The sequence below is a fragment of the Rousettus aegyptiacus genome, unplaced genomic scaffold (assembly GCF_014176215.1).
Source record: "Rousettus aegyptiacus isolate mRouAeg1 unplaced genomic scaffold, mRouAeg1.p scaffold_m13_p_6, whole genome shotgun sequence".
In the NCBI taxonomy this organism is placed as follows: Eukaryota; Metazoa; Chordata; class Mammalia; order Chiroptera; family Pteropodidae; genus Rousettus; species Rousettus aegyptiacus.
The window spans coordinates 113,874,722-113,893,725 of NW_023416309.1; the positions used below are offsets into that span (position 1 = coordinate 113,874,722).

General features: G+C 64.2%; 1 protein-coding gene across 4 annotated transcripts; it reads left to right on the forward strand.

The window, feature by feature from the left end:
- The first annotated feature begins 1 nt into the window (after window position 1).
- Window positions 2-17,833, forward strand: SLC26A11 (solute carrier family 26 member 11). Of its 4 annotated transcripts, none has more exons than XM_036223419.1 (17): window positions 2-59; window positions 1,075-1,315; window positions 1,832-2,024; window positions 2,312-2,397; window positions 4,107-4,186; window positions 5,207-5,349; window positions 8,419-8,594; window positions 9,017-9,089; window positions 10,625-10,675; window positions 12,532-12,592; window positions 13,352-13,407; window positions 13,506-13,646; window positions 14,718-14,845; window positions 15,149-15,248; window positions 15,659-15,792; window positions 16,231-16,303; window positions 17,050-17,833. In XM_036223419.1, exons 2-17 carry the CDS (start codon window positions 1,133-1,135, stop codon window positions 17,139-17,141), a joined length of 1,770 nt encoding a protein of 589 aa, XP_036079312.1. In that variant the 5' UTR covers window positions 2-59; window positions 1,075-1,132; the 3' UTR covers window positions 17,142-17,833. The 4 variants fall into 4 exon arrangements, with proteins under 4 accessions (XP_036079312.1, XP_036079313.1, XP_036079311.1 ...); XM_036223420.1 differs by having other exon boundaries at window positions 39-59; window positions 1,080-1,315; XM_036223418.1 differs by lacking the exon at window positions 2-59 and having other exon boundaries at window positions 281-1,315.
- Window positions 17,834-19,004: the final 1,171 nt, after the last annotated feature.

The following is a 19,004-nucleotide window of genomic DNA, read 5'->3' on the forward strand; positions in this document are numbered from 1 at the left end:
CCCTCGCTCCCCCTTCCCCTGCGGTTCCTGCGAAGGCCGCTGCGGTGACTGCCGTCCGGGTGAATCTGCGGCGGGCGGCGGGCGGCGGGGCCAGGGGGGCGGAGCGAGTTCCCGGGGTCGGGCCGGAGTCGCCGGGGGCAGCCAACATGGGGGCGGCGCGGGGACCGACGATGCGGCGCCCCCCACGGGGAACCCTGCTCCCTGCCCACCGCGTTCTCACCGAGGTCCCTGCCGCCCTCGGCCTTGCCGGGGCCGGTGGGCCGCGCGGACCGTCACCTGGTGTGGGGTCCCCACCCTCAGAGGCCACGGTCCCGGACGAGGGCTTCGGGGGTGGGGGCCGCGTTCCATCCCGAGTGGCCCCGCTAGGCCGGGGGGTGTGGTGGGGGTGGTCCGGGACCGGCTCTGCACGCCGGGTCCGCCTGGGAACTAGAGGGTGCTGCGCCCTCAAAATTAGTGGAGGGACCTCGGACGTTCTCCCAGAACCAACTAGAAGCCGTGGGGACCCCCCTAGGGATGCGAATGCCACAGGTGGAGGCTGGAGTAGGACACAGCCTCAGGATGGGAAACACCCCCACCAGTGCCCAAGGGGGCGTAGCCCACCCTGGTGCACAGTTGGAAAGCCGGGGGCCCTCAGGACCTCCAGTCTGCCGCCCACGAGCCGCCAGCCAGACACGGTGCCTCGGTGCACCCTGCCTCTCTCTGCACTCCTCCCTGGGGCGTGAAAAAAAGGAAAGAGATTCTCCCAGGAGGACTGTTCTTGGGTGCAATTACTGTTTAGGCTTTGCACTGAGAATTGGCGTCTCTCTTCTCCTGGGCAAGCGCTGATGCAGGGGGAAGACACCTGGGGTTTGGGCAGGTGGGGTTCTGGGAGAGCAGCAAGCAGGGGCCGGAAGGGGCCGGGAAGGGGACTCCGCCTTCTGGATTCCTCTCTTAGACCAGCAAGGTGGGGAGACTTAACCCATCTGGCTCAGACGCCGCCCCACTGGGGTGGGGGGAGATGGATCTTTCCTGATGTCCCTGTCCTCCCGCTTGAAGCCCAGGCCCTGATTGCTGGTCTCTGTCCCCCACGCCCAGCACAGGAGTGTCGTGGTCTGCGAAGGCACTGGGTCAGGCCAGGCCCTTGGGTGCCGGCATGGCCCCAATGCCCTGCTGCTGCTCCCCCGCGGCTGTGCGGAGGAGGCTGCCCGTCCTGGCCTGGCTTCCCAGCTACTCCCTGCAGTGGCTGAAGATGGACCTCATCGCTGGCCTCTCGGTTGGGCTCACGGTCATTCCCCAGGCGCTGGCCTACGCTGAGGTGGCTGGGCTCCCGCCCCAGGTGAGGTGTCTCCCCCGCTGCTCCTCACATCCCCTCCATCCCACCTGACCCCACTGTGGACCCAGAAGCAGAGTAGAAATCCTCCAGACAAAGGGGGCATCCAGGGCTCAGCCCCGTGGGGCCAGAGAAGCCTTGGTTTACAACCTGGAGTGCGTGACCACCTATGAGCAGACACATGCCTTGTAACGCCTTGTCACTGCTCTTGTCACACTGCCACACACAGGCACCGAGCTAGTTCTCGATTGTGTGTTGGGGCCAGCGGGATGGCTCATGTGGCTGTAAGAGCTTTCTCAGACGTAAGCACACAGGCCCCTCCTCCCTCTCGCAGGCCAGTAGGGAAAAGGTCCCCTAAGAGCGGCAGGCCCGCGGCTGTGGATCAGAGAGCAAGGTTTTCCTGCCCGTGGGCGCTGGCGGACCCTGAGGCCACAGTGGACACAGCTTCCTGTGCTCAGGCATCTTCACCAGGGACCCCGTGGGCGTGCCTCCTGGGCGCTCATCCCTCGCTCTCCCCTACAGTATGGCCTGTACTCTGCCTTCATGGGGTGCTTTGTGTATTTCATCCTGGGCACCTCCCGGGATGTGACTCTGGGCCCCACAGCCATCATGTCCCTCCTGGTCTCCTCCTACACCTTCCACGAGCCCGCCTACGCTGTCCTGCTGGCCTTCCTGTCGGGCTGCATCCAGTTAGCCATGGGCTTCCTGTGCTTGGGTGAGACTCTCGGGGGGCGGGGGGCTGTGGTTCTGCCCTTCCTGGGGAACCAAGGCACCTGGGTCCCGGGTTTCCTCGCCCTCAGCATTTCCTCCTTTGCATTCCAAGGGCCGTCCCTGTGGAGGTGGGGAGGGGGAGCCCTAGCCTCATCTCCTGCTCTCCAGACCAACCCAGGCAGGGCGTGTGGCCCGCCAGTCCTCAGCCCCAGCCCCGCACGCGCCGCCTCTCCCAGCCCACGGCCCCCTGCGTCTTCGGGCCCGGCTCAGTACTCCCTCTCGGCCGGCCAGGGTTCCTGCTGGATTTCATCTCCTGCCCTGTGATCAAAGGTTTCACCTCCGCTGCTGCCATCACCATCGGCTTCGGGCAGGTCAAGGTGAGCACGCTGGCTGGTGCCGGGGTACCTGCCCGGTAGCAGGACCAAAGCCTGTCCTGAGTCGTCTGGGCTGGTTGACACCCTGCTGTTCCCGAGCTCAGAGCACATGGTGCTCACGCGGGTCTCCATTAATAAAGCGGCCCCTTGGGGAAGACGCTGCGTGATGGTCAGATTGTCCAGCAGGTAAGTCGGGGGGGTCCGTAGCGACCGCCGCTGCCTCGTCGGGGTTCTCTGGCCGGCGCGCCGGCTCCCCTCGCGCAGTGCTCTCTCCCGCGGCGCGCACTGCTCCCTCGACCAGCAGGCCCTCCAGGTCACCGGCACACTGCCAGATGTCCTCCAGCCTTTCCCCCACGCCGACTTAGCCCGGGGCCCTCACGGTCACGTTTTCCCCAGTCTCTGTGGAACGTTTCTCCATGCCACGCTTTGTGTTTCTAGGTGAGCACCGCGAGGCGGTGGCTGGCGAGCGGAGGCGCGCTGCCTCCGGGCCCCTGCCCCGGGCTTGAGCTCCTGGAGGGTGGGACCGCTTTGCGGCGCTGGGTGCTCAGTGGCTAAGCGCTCGGCCCGGCCGCCCGTGCAGAAGCTGCTGAGCTGAGCTGCACCCGTGAGGCCGAGGGGCCCCTGGTGGCAGGCTCAGGGCCATCTCCCTGTCTCGTGACCGGTGTCACCACCCCAGCCTCTCCAGGGTGTGGCCCCCGGGGCGGGGCTCTGCTCCCAGCTGGCGAGCCCCGCCCCTGGCGACGTGCCTGCGTGCGAGGCGCAGGCGCCGGGTTCCTCTCTGGCCCTGTGTTGCATTCTGACAACACGGGGTGGGGGGTGCGTAGGGTCATCGCCTCCGTTTAGGGAGGAGGGGGCTTCGAAGGGAGGGCGCGCGCCCTACGTGCAAGGTGCGTGCGTCAGGGCCACCGCAGGATGTCTGTCTGTTCCGGGAAGTTTGGCGTTGGGAATGTTCTCCCATTCGATGGGGCGTGTGTAGGGGAGCCCCTTTCTGCGTCCGTGCTCACAGACCCTCGGCGCCCAAGTCGAGGTCGTGACGGCCACCTGAGCCCCAGGCTGCATTCGGGTGGGGGTCCCCGCCCTGCTCAGGATAGAAGCCCTCTGAGGGGTCCACCCACCCCAGAGCCCTTCCCTGTGCGGGGCTCTGTGCCCTGCTGGTTTTGGGGTCCTCAGAGCGGACCCCCTGCAGGCTGGGCCCCGACTTCTCTCAGATGCTCCCCACCCTGTCTCAAATGGGAGGAAAGGCTGAAGTATAGAGCGGAGTCCTTTCCCTCTCCCCGGCACCCCTGAGGGCTGCGATCCGGAGGGAGGCCCAGGCTTGGGGGTGTCCACAAACAGCGTCTGTGAATGTCCTGCAGGGGCGGGGGGAGACCCCAGCGGTTCTGCCCGCTGCTCCCTGAGATTCTTCCTCCCGGCGGGGGACGGGGCTGGCGGGGACCCCTGGCCAGCGCGGGTCCCGGGGGATCGCTCGGGCTGAAACAAAAATCATCCGCAAGGGCATGCCATGGACCCCAAATGATGAGAAATGTGACCCCCGCTCTCCTCCCTCCCCCTCCTCCGTGACTTTGACCTCCTGTCCTGGGGGCTCTGGGTCTTTGGGAATGAGCCGGTGGTCGTGGAGGCCCATGACGTGGGCCCGCAGGGAGGGCCAGAGGAGGCGCTGCGGGCACCAGGCGGGGGGGGGGGGGTTGTCTAATCCCAGTCTGTCTGCACAGAACCTGCTGGGCCTGCGCGACGCCCCCAGGCAGTTCTTCCTGCAAGTGTATCATGTCCTCGGCAGCCTCGGGGACACCAGGTACCTGCTGGCTTTGTTTCCCCGCCCTGGAAGCAAGCAAGCCCCGCCTTCAGAACCCCGCCCTTCCCTTCTGCTCCGGGGCCCTGGGGGCAGCACCGCTGGGAGCCGGTTAGGATCCCAGGTTCTCTGGGCGGCCAGGACCGGCTGAGGCAGTCACGGTTACCGGGTCCGGGTCGGGGCCCCTGTGCGCGTGGAAGGGTGGGAAGCCTGCTCTGGGCGACCTGAGAGTCAGTGATGTGACCCGTGTGCAGCTGGGGCCGCAGTGGAGAGTGACCATGTGACAGACAGACAGACAGCACCCTCACCAAGGCGCGTCGCCACGTGAGGAGAGGACACAGGGCGCGGGGAGGGCAGAGGCCAGCAGGCTGTGCAGTGCCCGAGGGATGGACGGCGGCGATCAGAGCTGGTCGTGGGGTTCCTGCGTGGAGGAGGGGTCCCTGCCAGCGGGCCGGCCGGGTACAGGGACGAACAGGAAATGCTCCGGGATGAGTTTGACAGGACCCAGGACAGCTCTCTGGCTGGAGGAGGAAATGAATCACCCAGGGCAGGGCCATAGAGGGGGCTGCCTTGGGAGCTGCACTGAGGCCCAGAGAGGGTGGGGAGACCCAGTGACGTCCCCTCCTCCCCCTCTGATCTGCCGAGGCTTCCCAGAGCTGAACCCGCAGGGAGCAGGGGGTTCCCTGACCCCGTCCTGCAGAGGGTGGGGGGCAGCCTCCTGGGGGCAGCAGAAATGGAGACCCACCGGATGGAGAGCATCATAGGCCATCAGAAGTGAACCTTCTGGAACAGATGAGGCGCAAGGAGCCCCGAGGGCTCTGCGACCCAGAACGTGAGCTGGTAGCCGGGCTGCCGCTGTGGCTGGGGCCTCGTCGCCCAGTCCCGCACGGGCCCGTGCCCTGACTGAGTTCTGAAAACAGTTTTGAAAAAGCTCAGGGAAAAGCAGAAAGCAAACGCGAGAATGCGCTCCGCGGCGTGGGCCGCCGCGCAGGCGGGGCGTGACCCGCGTCCGTCTGCATGCAGGGCGGGCGACGCGGGGCTGGGGCTGGTCTGCATGCTCCTGCTGCTGCTGCTGAAGCTGATGCGCGACCACCTGGCTCCCACGCACCCCGAGATGCCCCCCGGCGTGCGGCTCAGCCACGGGCTGGTTTGGACCGCCACGACAGGTGAGGGGCCCGCCGGCTGAGGGACCGCGGCCACAGCGGTGCTGCACAGCCTGGGGCGCAATCCTGGTCACCCCAGGAGCTCCCAGGCCCTCCCCCAGAGAGTCCCGCGTCGCCCGGCTGGGCGTGGCTTAGGAACTGTGGTGTTTAAAACTTGCTGGGTGGTTCCGATTGGCACCTGGGGCTGAGAACAGTGTTTTGCAGCGGGAGTTCCCAGCCAGGGGCGATTTTTCCCCCAGGGGGCATTTGGCAGTGTCCGGGCATTTCTGGTTGACACTGCCGGACAAGGCCGCTGCTGGCATCGAGTGGGTAGAGAGGCCAGGATGCAGCTAAGCACCTGCAGCTCGCATCCTCCCCCGCAAAGCATGCGCTGGCCCCAAATGCCGGCCGTGCTGGATGGGGAGCCCGGGGTGTAGCCAGCTCCCAGGGGACGGGGGAGGGCGCTCCACTGAGAGCCGCTGGCTCTGTGTCACTCGCGTCCCTGCTAGGGGCGCACACTTGCTTCCAGTGTGGAATCACTAGGTTCAACGAAGAAAGGCCGCAGTAAAGGCCGCAAAGCGAAGAGGCCCAGTGCGGCCGCCACTGGCCCCCCTGGCTGTGCTGCCGGTCTGTGACCCCAGACGGGAAGGCAGGTGCAGAAGTCGAATGAGTCGTAATCTGATGTGCAGTGATTTACGGCTCAAGACACTTCGCAGACACAGTGCTTTTGATTCCCGTAACAGTCTCTGGGGTGGGATATCGCTTTCCCCATTTGGGCTTCGAAAAGTAAAACAGACAAACCAAACAAGGCCTCTCAAGTCACACAGCGAGCACTTACCCCAGGTCATCTGCCTTTTTTTCTGATCAGGAGATCTATAAGTGTATTGATTTTATTGATCTCACCGAACCAACTTTTTATTTCATTGATCTCTGTATCGCTTTTATCTTCTATTTCATTGATTTATGATCTGATCTTTATTATTTCCTTTCTTCTGCTTATTTTGGGCTTACTTTACCTTTCTTTTTCAAAGTAGTAAGGTGGAAGCCTAGGACTTCGGCTTGAGACCTTTCTCCTTTTCTAATATAGATGGTTAGTACTACGAATTTTCCTCTCAGCACTGCTTTAGCTGCATCTCACAATTTTGACTTCTCCTTTGACTCATCGATTATTTAAAAGTGGATTATTTATTTTCTCCTTTGAACCAGGAACTATTTAGGAGTTATTTAGTTCCAAAGATTTGGAAATTCTCTAGTTAGTATTTTGTCATTGATTTCTAATTTAATTCCATTGCGGTCAGAGAACATTCTTTGTATGTACATACACTTGTAACGTTACAATTTCCTCTTGAAATGACTCTCTTCGTCCATGGTACTAGTCTTTGCTCTGAAATCTATTTTGATGTTAATAAACCTACTTTACTATTAATATCAAACCTACTTTGATTTATCGTTCCAGCTTTTTTTGGTTAGTGTTAGCACATGTTTTTCCATCCTTTTAACCTATTTAACTTAACTTGTATCTTTACTACGTTTAAAGGATGTTTCTGTGGGAAGTATATAGGTGGGTTCTGTTTTTTGATTCAGTCTGACCATCTCTGCCTTCTAACGGGGTGATTTAATGTGACTCTGGATACGTTTGGCTTCAGATCTACCGTATTGCCATTTGCTTCCTATTTGTCTCGTGTATTCTTTGTGTCCTTTTTCCTCTCTTTCTGCAGTCGTTAGGATGGAGTATTTTTTACGATTCCCTTTCTTCCTTGGCTTATCGACTAACTCCTATGCGGTTTTTTGTTCATTTGTTTATTCGTGGTTGCTCTAGGGCGTACGGCGTACCTCCTCACCTTTCCGCAGTGTACACCCACTTTCACGCTAACGTAAGAACACAGGCAGGGCGCTTCCCCTTCTCCCTTCCTAGCCTCTGTGTCGCCGTAGCATTACAAAGCCCGCGGCAGTCTCTCCTCTCACTTCAGACACGCCCTTGTTTTTAAGACGAAGAGCCTCGCGGTCACCCACATCGTCACGTGGTCACTCCTGGTGCCGTCCCTTCCTTCGTGGAGACCGGGGCCCACACGCCCGTCACTTTCCCTCTGTCCGTAGGGCAGGCCTGCGAGTCTTTCAGCTTTTGTGTGTCTGGAAGAGGCTTTATTTTGCTTTCGTTTCTGAAAAGTAGCTTTGCCGGCTGCAGAGCTCGGCGCGGGCTCCCCGCTCCCGGACCGCGCAGACACCCTTCTGCCTTCGGCCCGCCTCGCGCGTGGCACGACGGCCGCGTCGCCTTTGCTCCTTGGTCTGCGGCCCGTTCTTTGGCTGCGTTTCAGGCGCTGTCTGTATCACTGGTTTTAGGCAATTCGATTAATGTGCGCCTTGTCGTTTCTGTTTGTTCTTCATGTTTCTTGAGCTCGGGAGTCACTGAGCTTCTCGGATGTGTGAGTTTGCACTTTTCACTGAATTCAGAAAACTCTTCAACCGTTTTTTCTCATCGCTGTACTGCCCCTGCACCACTCCGCGGGCTCTCCGGAGCGTGAAGAATAGGCTACTTGAGCTTGCGCCATGGCTACCGATGCGCTGTACGATGTTTCCGCCTTTACTTTCTCTACGGTTCACTTTGGGTAGTGTGCCTTGCCCCGTCTTCACGTTCGCTAGCCTTTTCCCGGGCAATATCCGGTCTATTTTTAACGCCATCCGGTGTATTTTTCATTGCGAACATTACGACGTTTATTCCTAGAAGTTTAACCTGGGAGCCGCACGCGTACGCACACACACCGCTCGTCCAGGTTTTAGTTTCAGAAAGCGGGGTATGCCCGTGTCACGCCTCCTCGCTTCAAAGCGGAATCGTCCTGGGGCAGCGGACCTCGAAGTGCGTTTCCAGCTCTGCCGTTGGCCGTGCGGTCACTGGTGATGAGTGGGTGCCGTGCACACTGGCCCCGTGTATTGCTCATCCTCCGTCCCACCTTCGTGCGTTTCGCATGGAGCACACGGTTGCTTGTATCTGAGCTGCGTCCGAGGCCGGAGTGTAAGAAGCCGTGGCCGGGTGGGGTCTTCTGCTTCTGTACCCGGAGCAGCCGAGTCTCACCGATGAGTCCCCCTCCGTCCTAGCTCGCAATGCCCTGGTGGTCTCCTTCGCTGCCCTGGTCGCGTACTCCTTCGAAGTGACCGGACACCAGCCTTTCATTCTAACCGGGAAGATCGTCGAGGGGCTGCCTCCAGTCCAGGTCCCTCCCTTCTCAGTGACCACTGCCAACAGGACAGTCTCCTTCACCGAGATGGCACAGGTGGGTAGAAACGGGGAGCCAAGGCCGCAGTGGCCCCTGGGCCTGGTTCAGTACCCCCAATGCATCTGCTTGGTGACAGGGAGCTCCGAGCTCAGCTGGGCCACCGAGGCCTCAGGACAGGGCGTTTGGGCGTCTGGGTGCAGGGACAGGCAGGGCAGGGTTGCGGACCGGGAACAGCCGGAGGGAGCCCCGCGTCGAGCCCAGGGGTGTCCCTGCCGTTGTGGGCGCTGGTGTGGCAGGAATCTGCTGTCCTGCCCCCTCGTCTGGTCAGCGTGCGGGAGCTCACGGCCCTGCAGCTGGACGGCGTCCGCGCGCTCTGCCGGGCGTGGATGAGCCGGTGTCTCCCTTGGCCGGCCACCGCCTGCTGAGACCCCCCTCCCCTCCCCCAGGGGGCCACTCACCGTCCCTCTGCCCTCTCACAGGACATGGGGGCCGGGCTGGCCGTGGTGCCCCTGATGGGTCTGCTGGAGAGCATCGCGGTGGCCAAATCCTTCGGTAAGGTGCCACCGCCGCCCCCCCCCGCCCCCCCGCCGCCCCCCGGGGCCCCACCTGCCTCGCCTGCTTTCATGCTTGCTTTCCTCTGCTCTGATTTGTGCAAGTTTGAGTTTTTATCCAAGTAATACAGTGATCACTCGTGTTTTTAAAAGGAATCTAGAGTAAAATCGAACTTACAGTAAAAACGTGTTCCAGGGGCGGCTGGGGAGTGTGCGGCCGCCCGCCATCCACGGCGCAGCGGCCGACCACGGCTGACCACGGCCGGCCCCGGCTGCGGTCCGTCTGCGTGAGTGGCGGCGGCTCAGCCCGGCGCGGGCCCCGCCCTCCCCTCCCCCCCGCTGGCTGCCAGCGTTGTGCCCTCCGTGTGGGCAGCGTGTTCGCTTCATGCCCTCGCACGGGTACGTCTTCCTGAGCTTGGACAGAGGCCGGTTCCAGGGGCTGAAACCCAGTAAGCAGCCTCACGTCATCACGCCTGCGTGGCCCGTGTTAACCGGCCAGGTCGCGCCCGCGTCACCTTTCCTTCTCCAGAGTCCCAGCACCCCGGCGCTCACACCGTCCCCGGGAGACCCTGTCGCGTCCCTCGTCCGGGGCTCTCCTTTCCAGGCCCCCGCCGCTGCTCGAGGTCGCGCTGGGCGTTTCGGTTGGCGGCGTGACCGGCTCACACCTTTCTCCATTTTTTTGTTTTCCGATTTTGTTGTTGTCTGTTTCGGCGGCCGCTTGGAACCGGCACCCTACGGTTCTTACTCATCTCGTGACTTACTCAGGAAACTTGCCATTTTCTTAGTTTGCCTATCTCCTGCCTTAATTTGTCATTTTCGGGATTCAGTAAACCACAGCCTGCTGCCCTCCTCCAAGGAATGGCTTTTGTGTTTTTAGATGCTGGAAAAAAATTCTAGAGGAGGTTAGTAATTTTTGACACAGGAAAAGTATATGAAATTCGTATTTCGGTTCACAAAAGGCGCCGTGGGAACTGGCCTCGCTCGCTGCTTGTGTCCGCTCCCTTCACGCTCCGTGGCGCCCAGCGTGGCCCCTGACGCCTGACCCTCCGTGGCGCCCAGCGTGGCCCCTGACGCCTGACCCTCCGTGGCGCCCAGCGTGGCCCTGACGCCTGACCTGGCACAGAAAACCTTTGCCCACCGCGGTCTGCGTTTTGTCCCCCGGATCACTGCCTGCTCATCTCTCCGCAGTGGCCTCCTCTATGGCTTTCTAGTCATCTTGACTTGTAATCAGAGAGGTTTTGAGTTTGAACCTTTATCCCTGATTATAAAAGTGACACATATTTGTTGTAGAAACTATCAAAAGTTCGGCAAAGTATAAAGAGGAAGGAAATCACCCGCCATTGCCCTCGACCCCCGACCACTGTCGACTGCCTGTTTCTGCCTTTTTTCTGCGCACAGACGCGCACCTGTCTGCACTCGTGTGTGTGTGACCGTGTCGGAGGGAGAAACCCGCAGCCTGTTTTTTTCACTCCGTGAACGTTTTCCTACTGATCTCAGGCATCTAGTGACGACGATTTTGTTGTCCCTCCTCTTTAGCGTCCCAAAATGGTTACCGCATCGACGCCAACCAGGAGCTGCTGGCCATCGGTAAGACCGGGGTGGCGCTGTCACGAGGTCCGGGGGCCTCCCTGTGTGCCCCCTGAGTCGTGACGGTTCCAGTGACTGTCGTGGTGGGCGCCAGGGGCAGAGGTGGCCCCGAGCTGGGCCAGGCTAACCACGGACTCGGAGCGGGAGGTGGGGGTGGACGTCTGGTGTCCGTTCTGACTGACGCCGGGCGCCTGCCGCGTACCAGACCCTGAGGCCCGCGGCCTGCTCCAGCCCGGGATGCCCAGAATGCGCCCTCCGTGGCCGAGCAAGCTGACGAGTGTGGCCAGGCGGAGCCTCCGGCGAGCCTGCGGTCGTGCGGCGTCCTGAGCGCCTTTGCCTGCCCTCACTTCCCTCCAGGCGGGGTGGGCGGGTTCACAGGCCCGCGGAAGGCCCAGGCCGCCTCGCCATGGCAGGGCCTGTGCCCGGTGTCACAGGCCCGCGGAAGGCCCAGGCCACCTCGCCATGGCAGGGCCTGTGCCCGGTGTCACAGGCCCGCGGAAGGCCCAGGCCGCCTCACCATGGCAGGGCCTGTGCCCGGTGTCACAGGCCCGCGGAAGGCCCAGGCCGCCTCGCCATGGCAGGGCCTGTGCCCAGATTCACACGTCACTTCCTTTTGTCGTCACGAACCTGGCCCTGCTGGTGGTTCAGTGCGGGACAGCGGCGTGAATCCTAAATTGGGTCGTGGTCACTGTTTCAACTTCGTCGATGCCAGGCCTCCCTGCCCCTCGTGAGGCGGGCACAGGTCCTGCAGGTGGCGCTGCTGGTCCCGTCCACCCAGACAACCTCCCAGAGCGTTGGGACCCCGGCCGCCGGATGTCTTGGCAGCGAAGGGCATGGGGCCCCAGGGTGCGTCACAGGCACGTAGCCGGTGCTGCCCTGAGCTCACGGTGGGCGGGCGTTGCCCAGCTGGTCAATGGAGTCGGGGGCCCCGGAATCGCTCGCCCCAGAGCGAGTCCCTGACTGTCCACGTGCCCACCAGGCAATGTCCCAGATTCGCGTTTCAGAGCTTGTCATGTCCTCTCTGCAAATGGCACACACAGCCCCTCCCCTGATGACGCGGCGGGTCCGGGGCCTGACCCAGACAGGAGCCGCACGCAGGACGGTCGCAAAGCTGAGGTCCCTGAGGTGGACGTGTTGACCTCGCGGGCTGCTGACCCGTGGTGTCCGGCCAGGCAGCTTCCCGCCAGCGCAGAGCGGGGGGCCGGCACGTGCCCCACAGATCAGCGGTGCTGGGAGGCATCCCCCCGTCCCCCCAGTACTCCCTCTCGGCGTGAGCTGGGCCGTGGGCCCCACCCTGAGCTGTCTCACCTGGGGCCCCTTGTGGGTTTTGTGGAACGGGGAGACGTGGTCTTCGTGAAGGTCCCGGATGGGATGGATGCTGGCTGGCCAGCGGTTTGGACGTAGCTAATAGCCCGGTTCTTAGGCCCCAGCCAGGCCTGGGCGAGGTTCCATCCAGCGCAGGTTAATTGGTGTCACGTGGGGAAGACAGCTCGCTCGCTGTGACCTCTGCCCGTCGACTCGGTGGGGTACCGTGGACGGCAGCGGACCTTCTGGGCACTTTGGGCCCGTCCACGCCGTCCTCAGCCATCAGCTTACACCCCCCTGTGGAGCTGGGGCTCCTGTCTCCATCGTCTGAGGCAGGAAGGCGAGCTCAGCCACAGACGAGGCCAGGTCAGAGCTGTTTTAAAGCTCGAGAGCGAGAATTGACCTCAGCGAACTTGGCAAAGACCGGTCGGTTGTGCCTGTCCCTGAGAGATGGCGCCAGGGCTGGGCCCCCCCCCGGGCCCCCCACCGCAGTCTCCCCGCCTCCCGGCTCCGTCGCCCTCGTCCCACCGTCTGCTCTGTTTCCCCCCCAGGCCTGACCAACGTGCTCGGCTCCTTCGTCTCCTCGTACCCGGTCACGGGCAGCTTTGGACGGTGAGTGACCACTGCCTTCCCTGTGCTTCCGAGCGGCCCCGGCCCGGCCAGAGAGCCCTTCCCCGGCCAGGCCCTGCCCCGCGTCCCGACGCCGGGGTGGCGCGTCTGCCCGCCCGGGTGGCCGGCAGCCCTGGCCCGCGCTGCGGCGTCCACGGGCGCTCACCTGTGCTCCCTCGGGATCCCGTCCAGTTTTCCTCACGCCCACACGTGGCGCCGCAGGTTGGTGCTGATAGGTCCCCGAGCACCGGTCCCGGAGCCAGTGCCAATTCCCAAGGAGGGCGGGGCGGGGGCCGCAGCTCCGCGCAGGGGGAGTGGCGTCCCCGTGGGGGCCGCACGCGGGGGTCTCTGCCTCCCAACTTCCGCTGCTCGTGAGGATACCAGTCGGACCGGTCGAGGGCCGCCCTAAGGCCTAAACTCGGGCACCTCCTCGGAGACCCAGCCGCATCCTCCGCAGCGGGGTGGGGCTCAGGGCTTCAACACGAGGGTTTGGGGGACACGGCTCTGCCCACGACAGAGAGGCGGATGTAAACCCTTCTGCTGGATATTTGGGTTCGCGACCAGGCCTCTCTCGCGTGTGCCGAGGGGTTGTTTCGGGTTTGTTTAGGTCTGGGATGTCCCCCTTTGGTGAGAGGACCCCAAAGCTGCGTCGTGCCCCTAAGCCTCGTGCGGACGTTGGCGGGGCCCAGCGTCCCCTCTCGGGCCCGTCCTGGGGCCTCCCCTGCTCCAGCCGCCATCACCGGTCCCTGCGTTGATTTCCAGGACGGCCGTGAACGCCCAGACGGGGGTGTGCACCCCAGCGGGGGGCCTGGTGACGGGTGAGCACCCCCCCACTGCTCCCCCTGGTGCCGCGTGGCCGCGTGCGGGGGCCGGCGCCGCGGGCACTGCGCTCACCGGTGCCCCCGCCCCCCCGCAGGAGTCCTGGTGCTGCTCTCGCTGGGCTGCCTGACCTCGCTCTTCCCCTACGTCCCCAAGGCCGCCCTGGCGGCCGTCATCATCGTGGCCGTGGCCCCCCTGTGCGACACCAAGATCGTCAGGACGCTCTGGCGTGTGAAGAGTACGTGCCCGCTCGCCCGTCAGCACGGGGCCACGGCTGTCCCCGCCGCCTCCCCCGAGCCGCAGACGGGCCGAGTGGCTCTGGGCGCTGCGACCGGGGCCCGGGCCAGGGCTGCCGTGAGGACGGGGCCCCCGCCCCTCGCTGAACCGCCCCCACCCCCGCCCCTCCCCACCTTGCAGCCCCTGCGGGGGGCGGGGGGCGTCACGGTGGCCAGCAGGGGCCAGTGCAGCAGGCGCGGCGGCTCGGGGGCCTCGGGGCCAGCAGCCCCCCCGGCGCAGCAGCCTGTGTTCCCCGCCGCGCGGCGTCCCTGGCTGCGTCCGGCCGGCCGCCCTGCGCATGTCCAGCGGGTCGGCGACTCCGCCCCGTGTCCGCCCCGTGCCGGGGCTTTTCCCGAGTCACGCGGCCCGTCTGTGGACAGCCCGGCGCTGCTGCTGCGCTTCCGTGAACCGGGGCCCAGGGAGGGAGGGGGCCCGAGTGACATGGGGGGGTCACGGCTGAGACCCACCCCCAGCCCGCCCACTTCGCCCCAGGACACCCCCTCCTGCAGCTCAGACGAGTTGCAAGTGTCAGCCGAGAGTGCCACGTGGCCTGGGATGCTGGAGTCGCCTGGTGTCCTGGCCTCCCACTTCCCGGGCCTGGCCCTGTCCCCAGGTCCCTTCCTCCTCGGTCCCTGTCGGCCTCTCGGAGGGTGCGGCACCTGGGCCCCACCACACAGGTCTCAGCGGCTCCTCCTCCAGGTTGTAGACATGGATTTGTCTCTGACACATCTCTGAGCAGCGTGGCCGTCATGAGCCCCCAGACAGGTCCCTGGCGGGTGTTGGGGGTCCTTGATAGTGCTACCCATTATGCGAAAAGCCACGGGTCATTTGCTGGTTGGGGGTGCCTGGAGCTCCCGGGGGGGCCCCCCTCAGCCCGTCCCCTCCCAGGGGGCCTGGAGCTCCCGGGGGTCCCCCCTCAGCCCGTCCCCTCCGGGGGGGCCGGGAGCTCCCAGGGGGGCCGCCCTCAGCCCATCCCCTCCCGGGGGGCCGGGAGCTCCCGGGGGGGCCGCCCTCAGCCCGTCCCCCCCGCCAGGGCTGGACTTGCTGCCCCTGTGTGTGACGTTCCTGCTGTGCTTCTGGGAGGTCCAGTACGGCATCCTGGCCGGCACCCTGGTGTCCGGGCTCATCCTTCTGCACTCCGTGGCCAGACCCCACATGGAGGTACCAGCCCCCCGGGCTCCCCGAGAGGTCCGCTGGCCGCAGGGGCCCAGAGGGCTGAGGCAGGCGGGACCCCTTGGCCCTGAGTTCGAGCCTGCGGTGCACTTGTGGCCTGTGCCACCGCCAAGCGGCTGTCCAGCTGGTGGGTGGGAGCCGCCCTCTCAGACCACGCGTCCTGCCGCACGGGGCCCTGGGCGGGGCGAGGGCCCACGGCAGCCCTGCACCCCTGTCCCCCCCAAGCCGGGCAGAGCCGCCCCATCCGACTCGCCTCCAGGACTCGCCGTTTGCCTCCACCGCTGTCCGCAGGTGTCAGAGGGGCCGGTGCTGGTCGTGCAGCTGGCCAGTGGCCTGCACTTCCCCGCGGTCGAGGCCCTCCGTGAGGCGATAGCGAGCCGGGCTCTGGAAGGTACGTGGGCCAGGGCAGGGGTCACCGCAGCCCCCTCTGCACCCGGTCTGCTCCTGCGGCACCCCAAGGCCCTGCCCTCCACCGTCAGGGCAGAGCTCGCCCCTCGGGTCCGGGAAGTCAGGGTGTCTCGGGGGCGTCTCCTGTGGCCAGGTGTGCCCCCTCCTTCCAGTGAGCGCCCCTTGTCCTCGTGAGGCGAGGGCGGCTGCTCCCCTACACTCACCCCTGAGGACCCCTTCCTCCTTCCGGACGGAAAGGGCCAGCCCTCCCCCGGAAGGAGACAGCTACTGCTGTCGCCTCGGGCCCCCTGACCCCTTCCCGCCGGAGCAGAGAGCTCTCGATGGCCTCGCTCTGCCTGCGCCTCGAGCCGGGGCCCCGGCGCCGGTGTGAGCGGCACGCGCCTGCGCCCACAGCACCCCGCCCGCGCTGCGCCGTGCTGGACTGCACCCACGTCTGCAGCGCCGACTACACCGTGGCGCTGGCGCTGGCGGGGCTCCTGGAGGACTTCCGCAGGCACGGCGTCACCCTCACCTTCGTCGGCCTGCAGGTGGGTGTCCCGTGACAGCTGGCGCCTGGCGCTTTCGAGCCAGCCCGCGAGGTCGGTGGCGTCATCGTCCCCGCGTCGGGGCAAGGGCGCCGAGGCACAGAGAGGCCGAGCAGCCTGCTCAGGGTCACACGGCTTCAGACCCGGGGTTCGTGGCCATTGCGCTCCGGGTCGCACTCGTGGGGCACTCGTCCTCATCTTCGTCCTGCGGAGAGTTTGTTTCAGCAACGCTCCCCTCCGGGCATTCCCCGGAGGCCTGGTCCTCTCCTTCCCCGGCGAGGCGGGGAGGGGCAGCCGGGAGGGGCGCCCACCCAGAAGCCGATGGAGGCTGTGCCCGAGGCCCGCAGGCGGTGGGCTGGAGGTGGGGGCAGGCCCTGGCCGCCTCCCCCGGGTGCCACAGTGGGAGGTTCCGCCCGGAACGTGCCTCCGTCTGTCCCGCAGGTCCCCGTGCTGCGCGTCCTGCTGTCCGCTGACCTGAGCTGCCTCCAGCACTTCTCCACCCTGGAAGAAGCAGGTGGGTCCAGGCAGAATCACGGGGGACGGGCCGGGACAGCCCAGCAGGCCCACAGCCCGCAGGCTCAGACCCGCACGTGGGATAGAACCCCGGGGGACGGGAGGGTCAGACGCTCGATCTGCGAGTGGGGCGCTCGGGGACAATGGGGGGGCGTGTGTGTTGTCGGGCCCCTGGTGCTGGGCTCCGGCTTCTTAGGGTTGCGTGTCTTCATCTGAGGTTCGGTTCACGCGATGACACGCACAGACCTGAACAGTTTGGGTTCTGACGGTGGATCTGTCCGGGTGTCTACCAGCCAGGATGCAGGACGTTTCCATCCTTCCAGAAAGTTCCTTCTTCCCTTCCCCAGTAACCCCAGAGACGGAGCCCTGCACTGTTTCTTCTGCTGTGGTTAGCTCCGCATCTTCCAGAGCTGCGTGTAGACAGGGTCATCAGACCTGTCCTCGCGTCTGGCCTCAGCCCCACGCGGCGACGCCCCACGCTGCTGCTGCTGGGGCAGCTGGGACCCCCGTTGGCGGGGGCTGGACGAGCCAGCCGTGGCCCACCCGGCACTCAGACAGGGTCACGAGGGCACGGAAGGGGGTGCGGCGCTGGCAGGGAGGGGGGAAACCCGGCCCGGAGCGGGGGATGCAGCCGGGACCGCCAGCTCCCTCTGCTCTGGGCCCTGAGATGCCGGCTCGGACCCGTCCGTGAGCCGACCCTCCCCCACGTCTGCTTCCTAGTGCCTGAACACCTTGTCTCTTCTGCAGAGAAACACCTGACTCAAGAACCGGGGACCCAGCCTTACAACGTCAGTGATGATTCCGTCCCTGAACACAAGGTGGCCCTGTTGAAGGTCTGAGCGGAACCCGCGGTGCGTCCGGTGTTTGGAGAGCCATGTGGAAGGTTTTGTCACCATGAGGCCGGACGCCGCCCTGTGAACGCCAGCTGCGGGTCTGAGAAGGCCGGGGCAGGCGACCCGGGGACCGAGGTGGGGACCAGGTGTCGGGACCCACAGGTGGGCCTTGCCGGCTTCCTTTTGGGCGATTGGAAAGTCGCCTCCCTGTGTTCCCCGGCAAAGGTCATCTGTTTTTGAAGAACGGTTTGGAGAGAACCTTCTAGAATGACGGACCCATGAGAAAGGGAGGAGCGGGGACCTCGGCCCGCTCTAGGAGGCGCATCCTGGAGCCTCAGCGCCTTCCTGGATTGTGGGGGGTGGGGCCTCGGCGGTGGGTTCCAAGTCCAATGGCGGAATCTGTGCTCTTTTGGGAGAAAACCAAGGTGCGCCAGAAGACTTCCAGTGTCTGCTAGAAATAATTTTGTTGTTTGTGTTTTTTAAATTTAAAAAGTCGTGGCTTTGGTGTTTTTGTAAAAACCATAAATGCTAATTGTAAAATCTACAGTCTGTGTGGGATTGGTGGTGGCCCCGGGCGCACGTTCAGCCTTGCCCGAGTGGGGCCGCGCCCCCCGTGGCACTCTAACTCACATTCCCATGCGCTCGTTACTGTGAATTTTTATTGTGATTATAAATCGAGAAGACATTTTTCACGGCCACCTGGCATTTTGTTCTGTGTAATCGTCATAATCTACCTGCTGGGCCTCCACACGTGGACTGTGGCCCGTTCGGCAGGTGCGTGCGGGCTTCAGATTTCACCTCGATCTTCAGAGGAGAACCCCCGTGTGCGACTCGGTGGCCGACACACACGACAGACGGCGGAGGGTCCGTGCCGTGTGCCATGTCCCAGCCCCGCCTTCGAGGAGGACCTTCCGCGCTCTGCCCCAAGCCCCTCCCCCCGTTCTGGCCTGCTGGCACATGGCCGGCCGCTGGCCTGGAAGCCACGTGCTGAGCACGGCCGTGCGCGTTGGCTGCAGTGGAGGGGGGCTGTGATACGCCGAGAGCAGTTTTAAAAGCCAGCCTTTATCCGGAGAGGGTTCCCGGGCGGTGTTCGCTGGTCCCGAGGAGAGGGGCCAGAGAAGTCGCGCCCTGGGACAGGAGGGCGTAGTTTTTACACGATTATGTTGGGGTAGGGTGTAGAGTGGGGATCAGGGCAATGGCATCAGGGCTCTAGGGTGGGCCCGTGTCCAATTTTGATGTCAAGCTGGGAGGTCTGGATTCCGATGTCAAGCTAGGAAGCCTCCAGGCCGCCATCCCGCAGGCCCTTCCCCCGCCGACCTAACAGGGACCCTGCCTCCCTCTCCAGCGGCCAGCTCTGTCACGGGCCAGAGGCGAGTCCCGGACGGGGACGCACCGCCCGACAGCTGTACCATGTGGGCCGCAGGCGGGAGCCCGTGGGTCGTTTGAACGCTTCCGGTAACCGCATTGAAAAAGTGAGGGGAACCCGGAGAAACTAACTTACATGTCTATCCAGCCCATTCACCCCAAATACCACCTTTTCAACATACGAATCTACATGGAACTGAGCAGCAAAATAGTCCACGTTTCTTTCTTTTTGTACCAAATCTTCGGAACGCGGTGCGAACTGCCCACTCACAGCGCATCCCAACTCGGACCACAGCTCAAGGCCACACGTGTCGCGTGGCTGCGGTTTGGACCACGTGGGTCTAGAGTGTCCACACGTAACACGGCAGAGAAGTTACACGCTGTTCCGAGCCTAGGCACGTGTCCGTCCCGCCCCCTGCATGCGGCGGGGAGTCGCGAGGAGCTCGGAGCCGCGTGTGGAGGCGGCGATGCGGGCGACGGGCCCGGAGAGGACACACCTGAGCC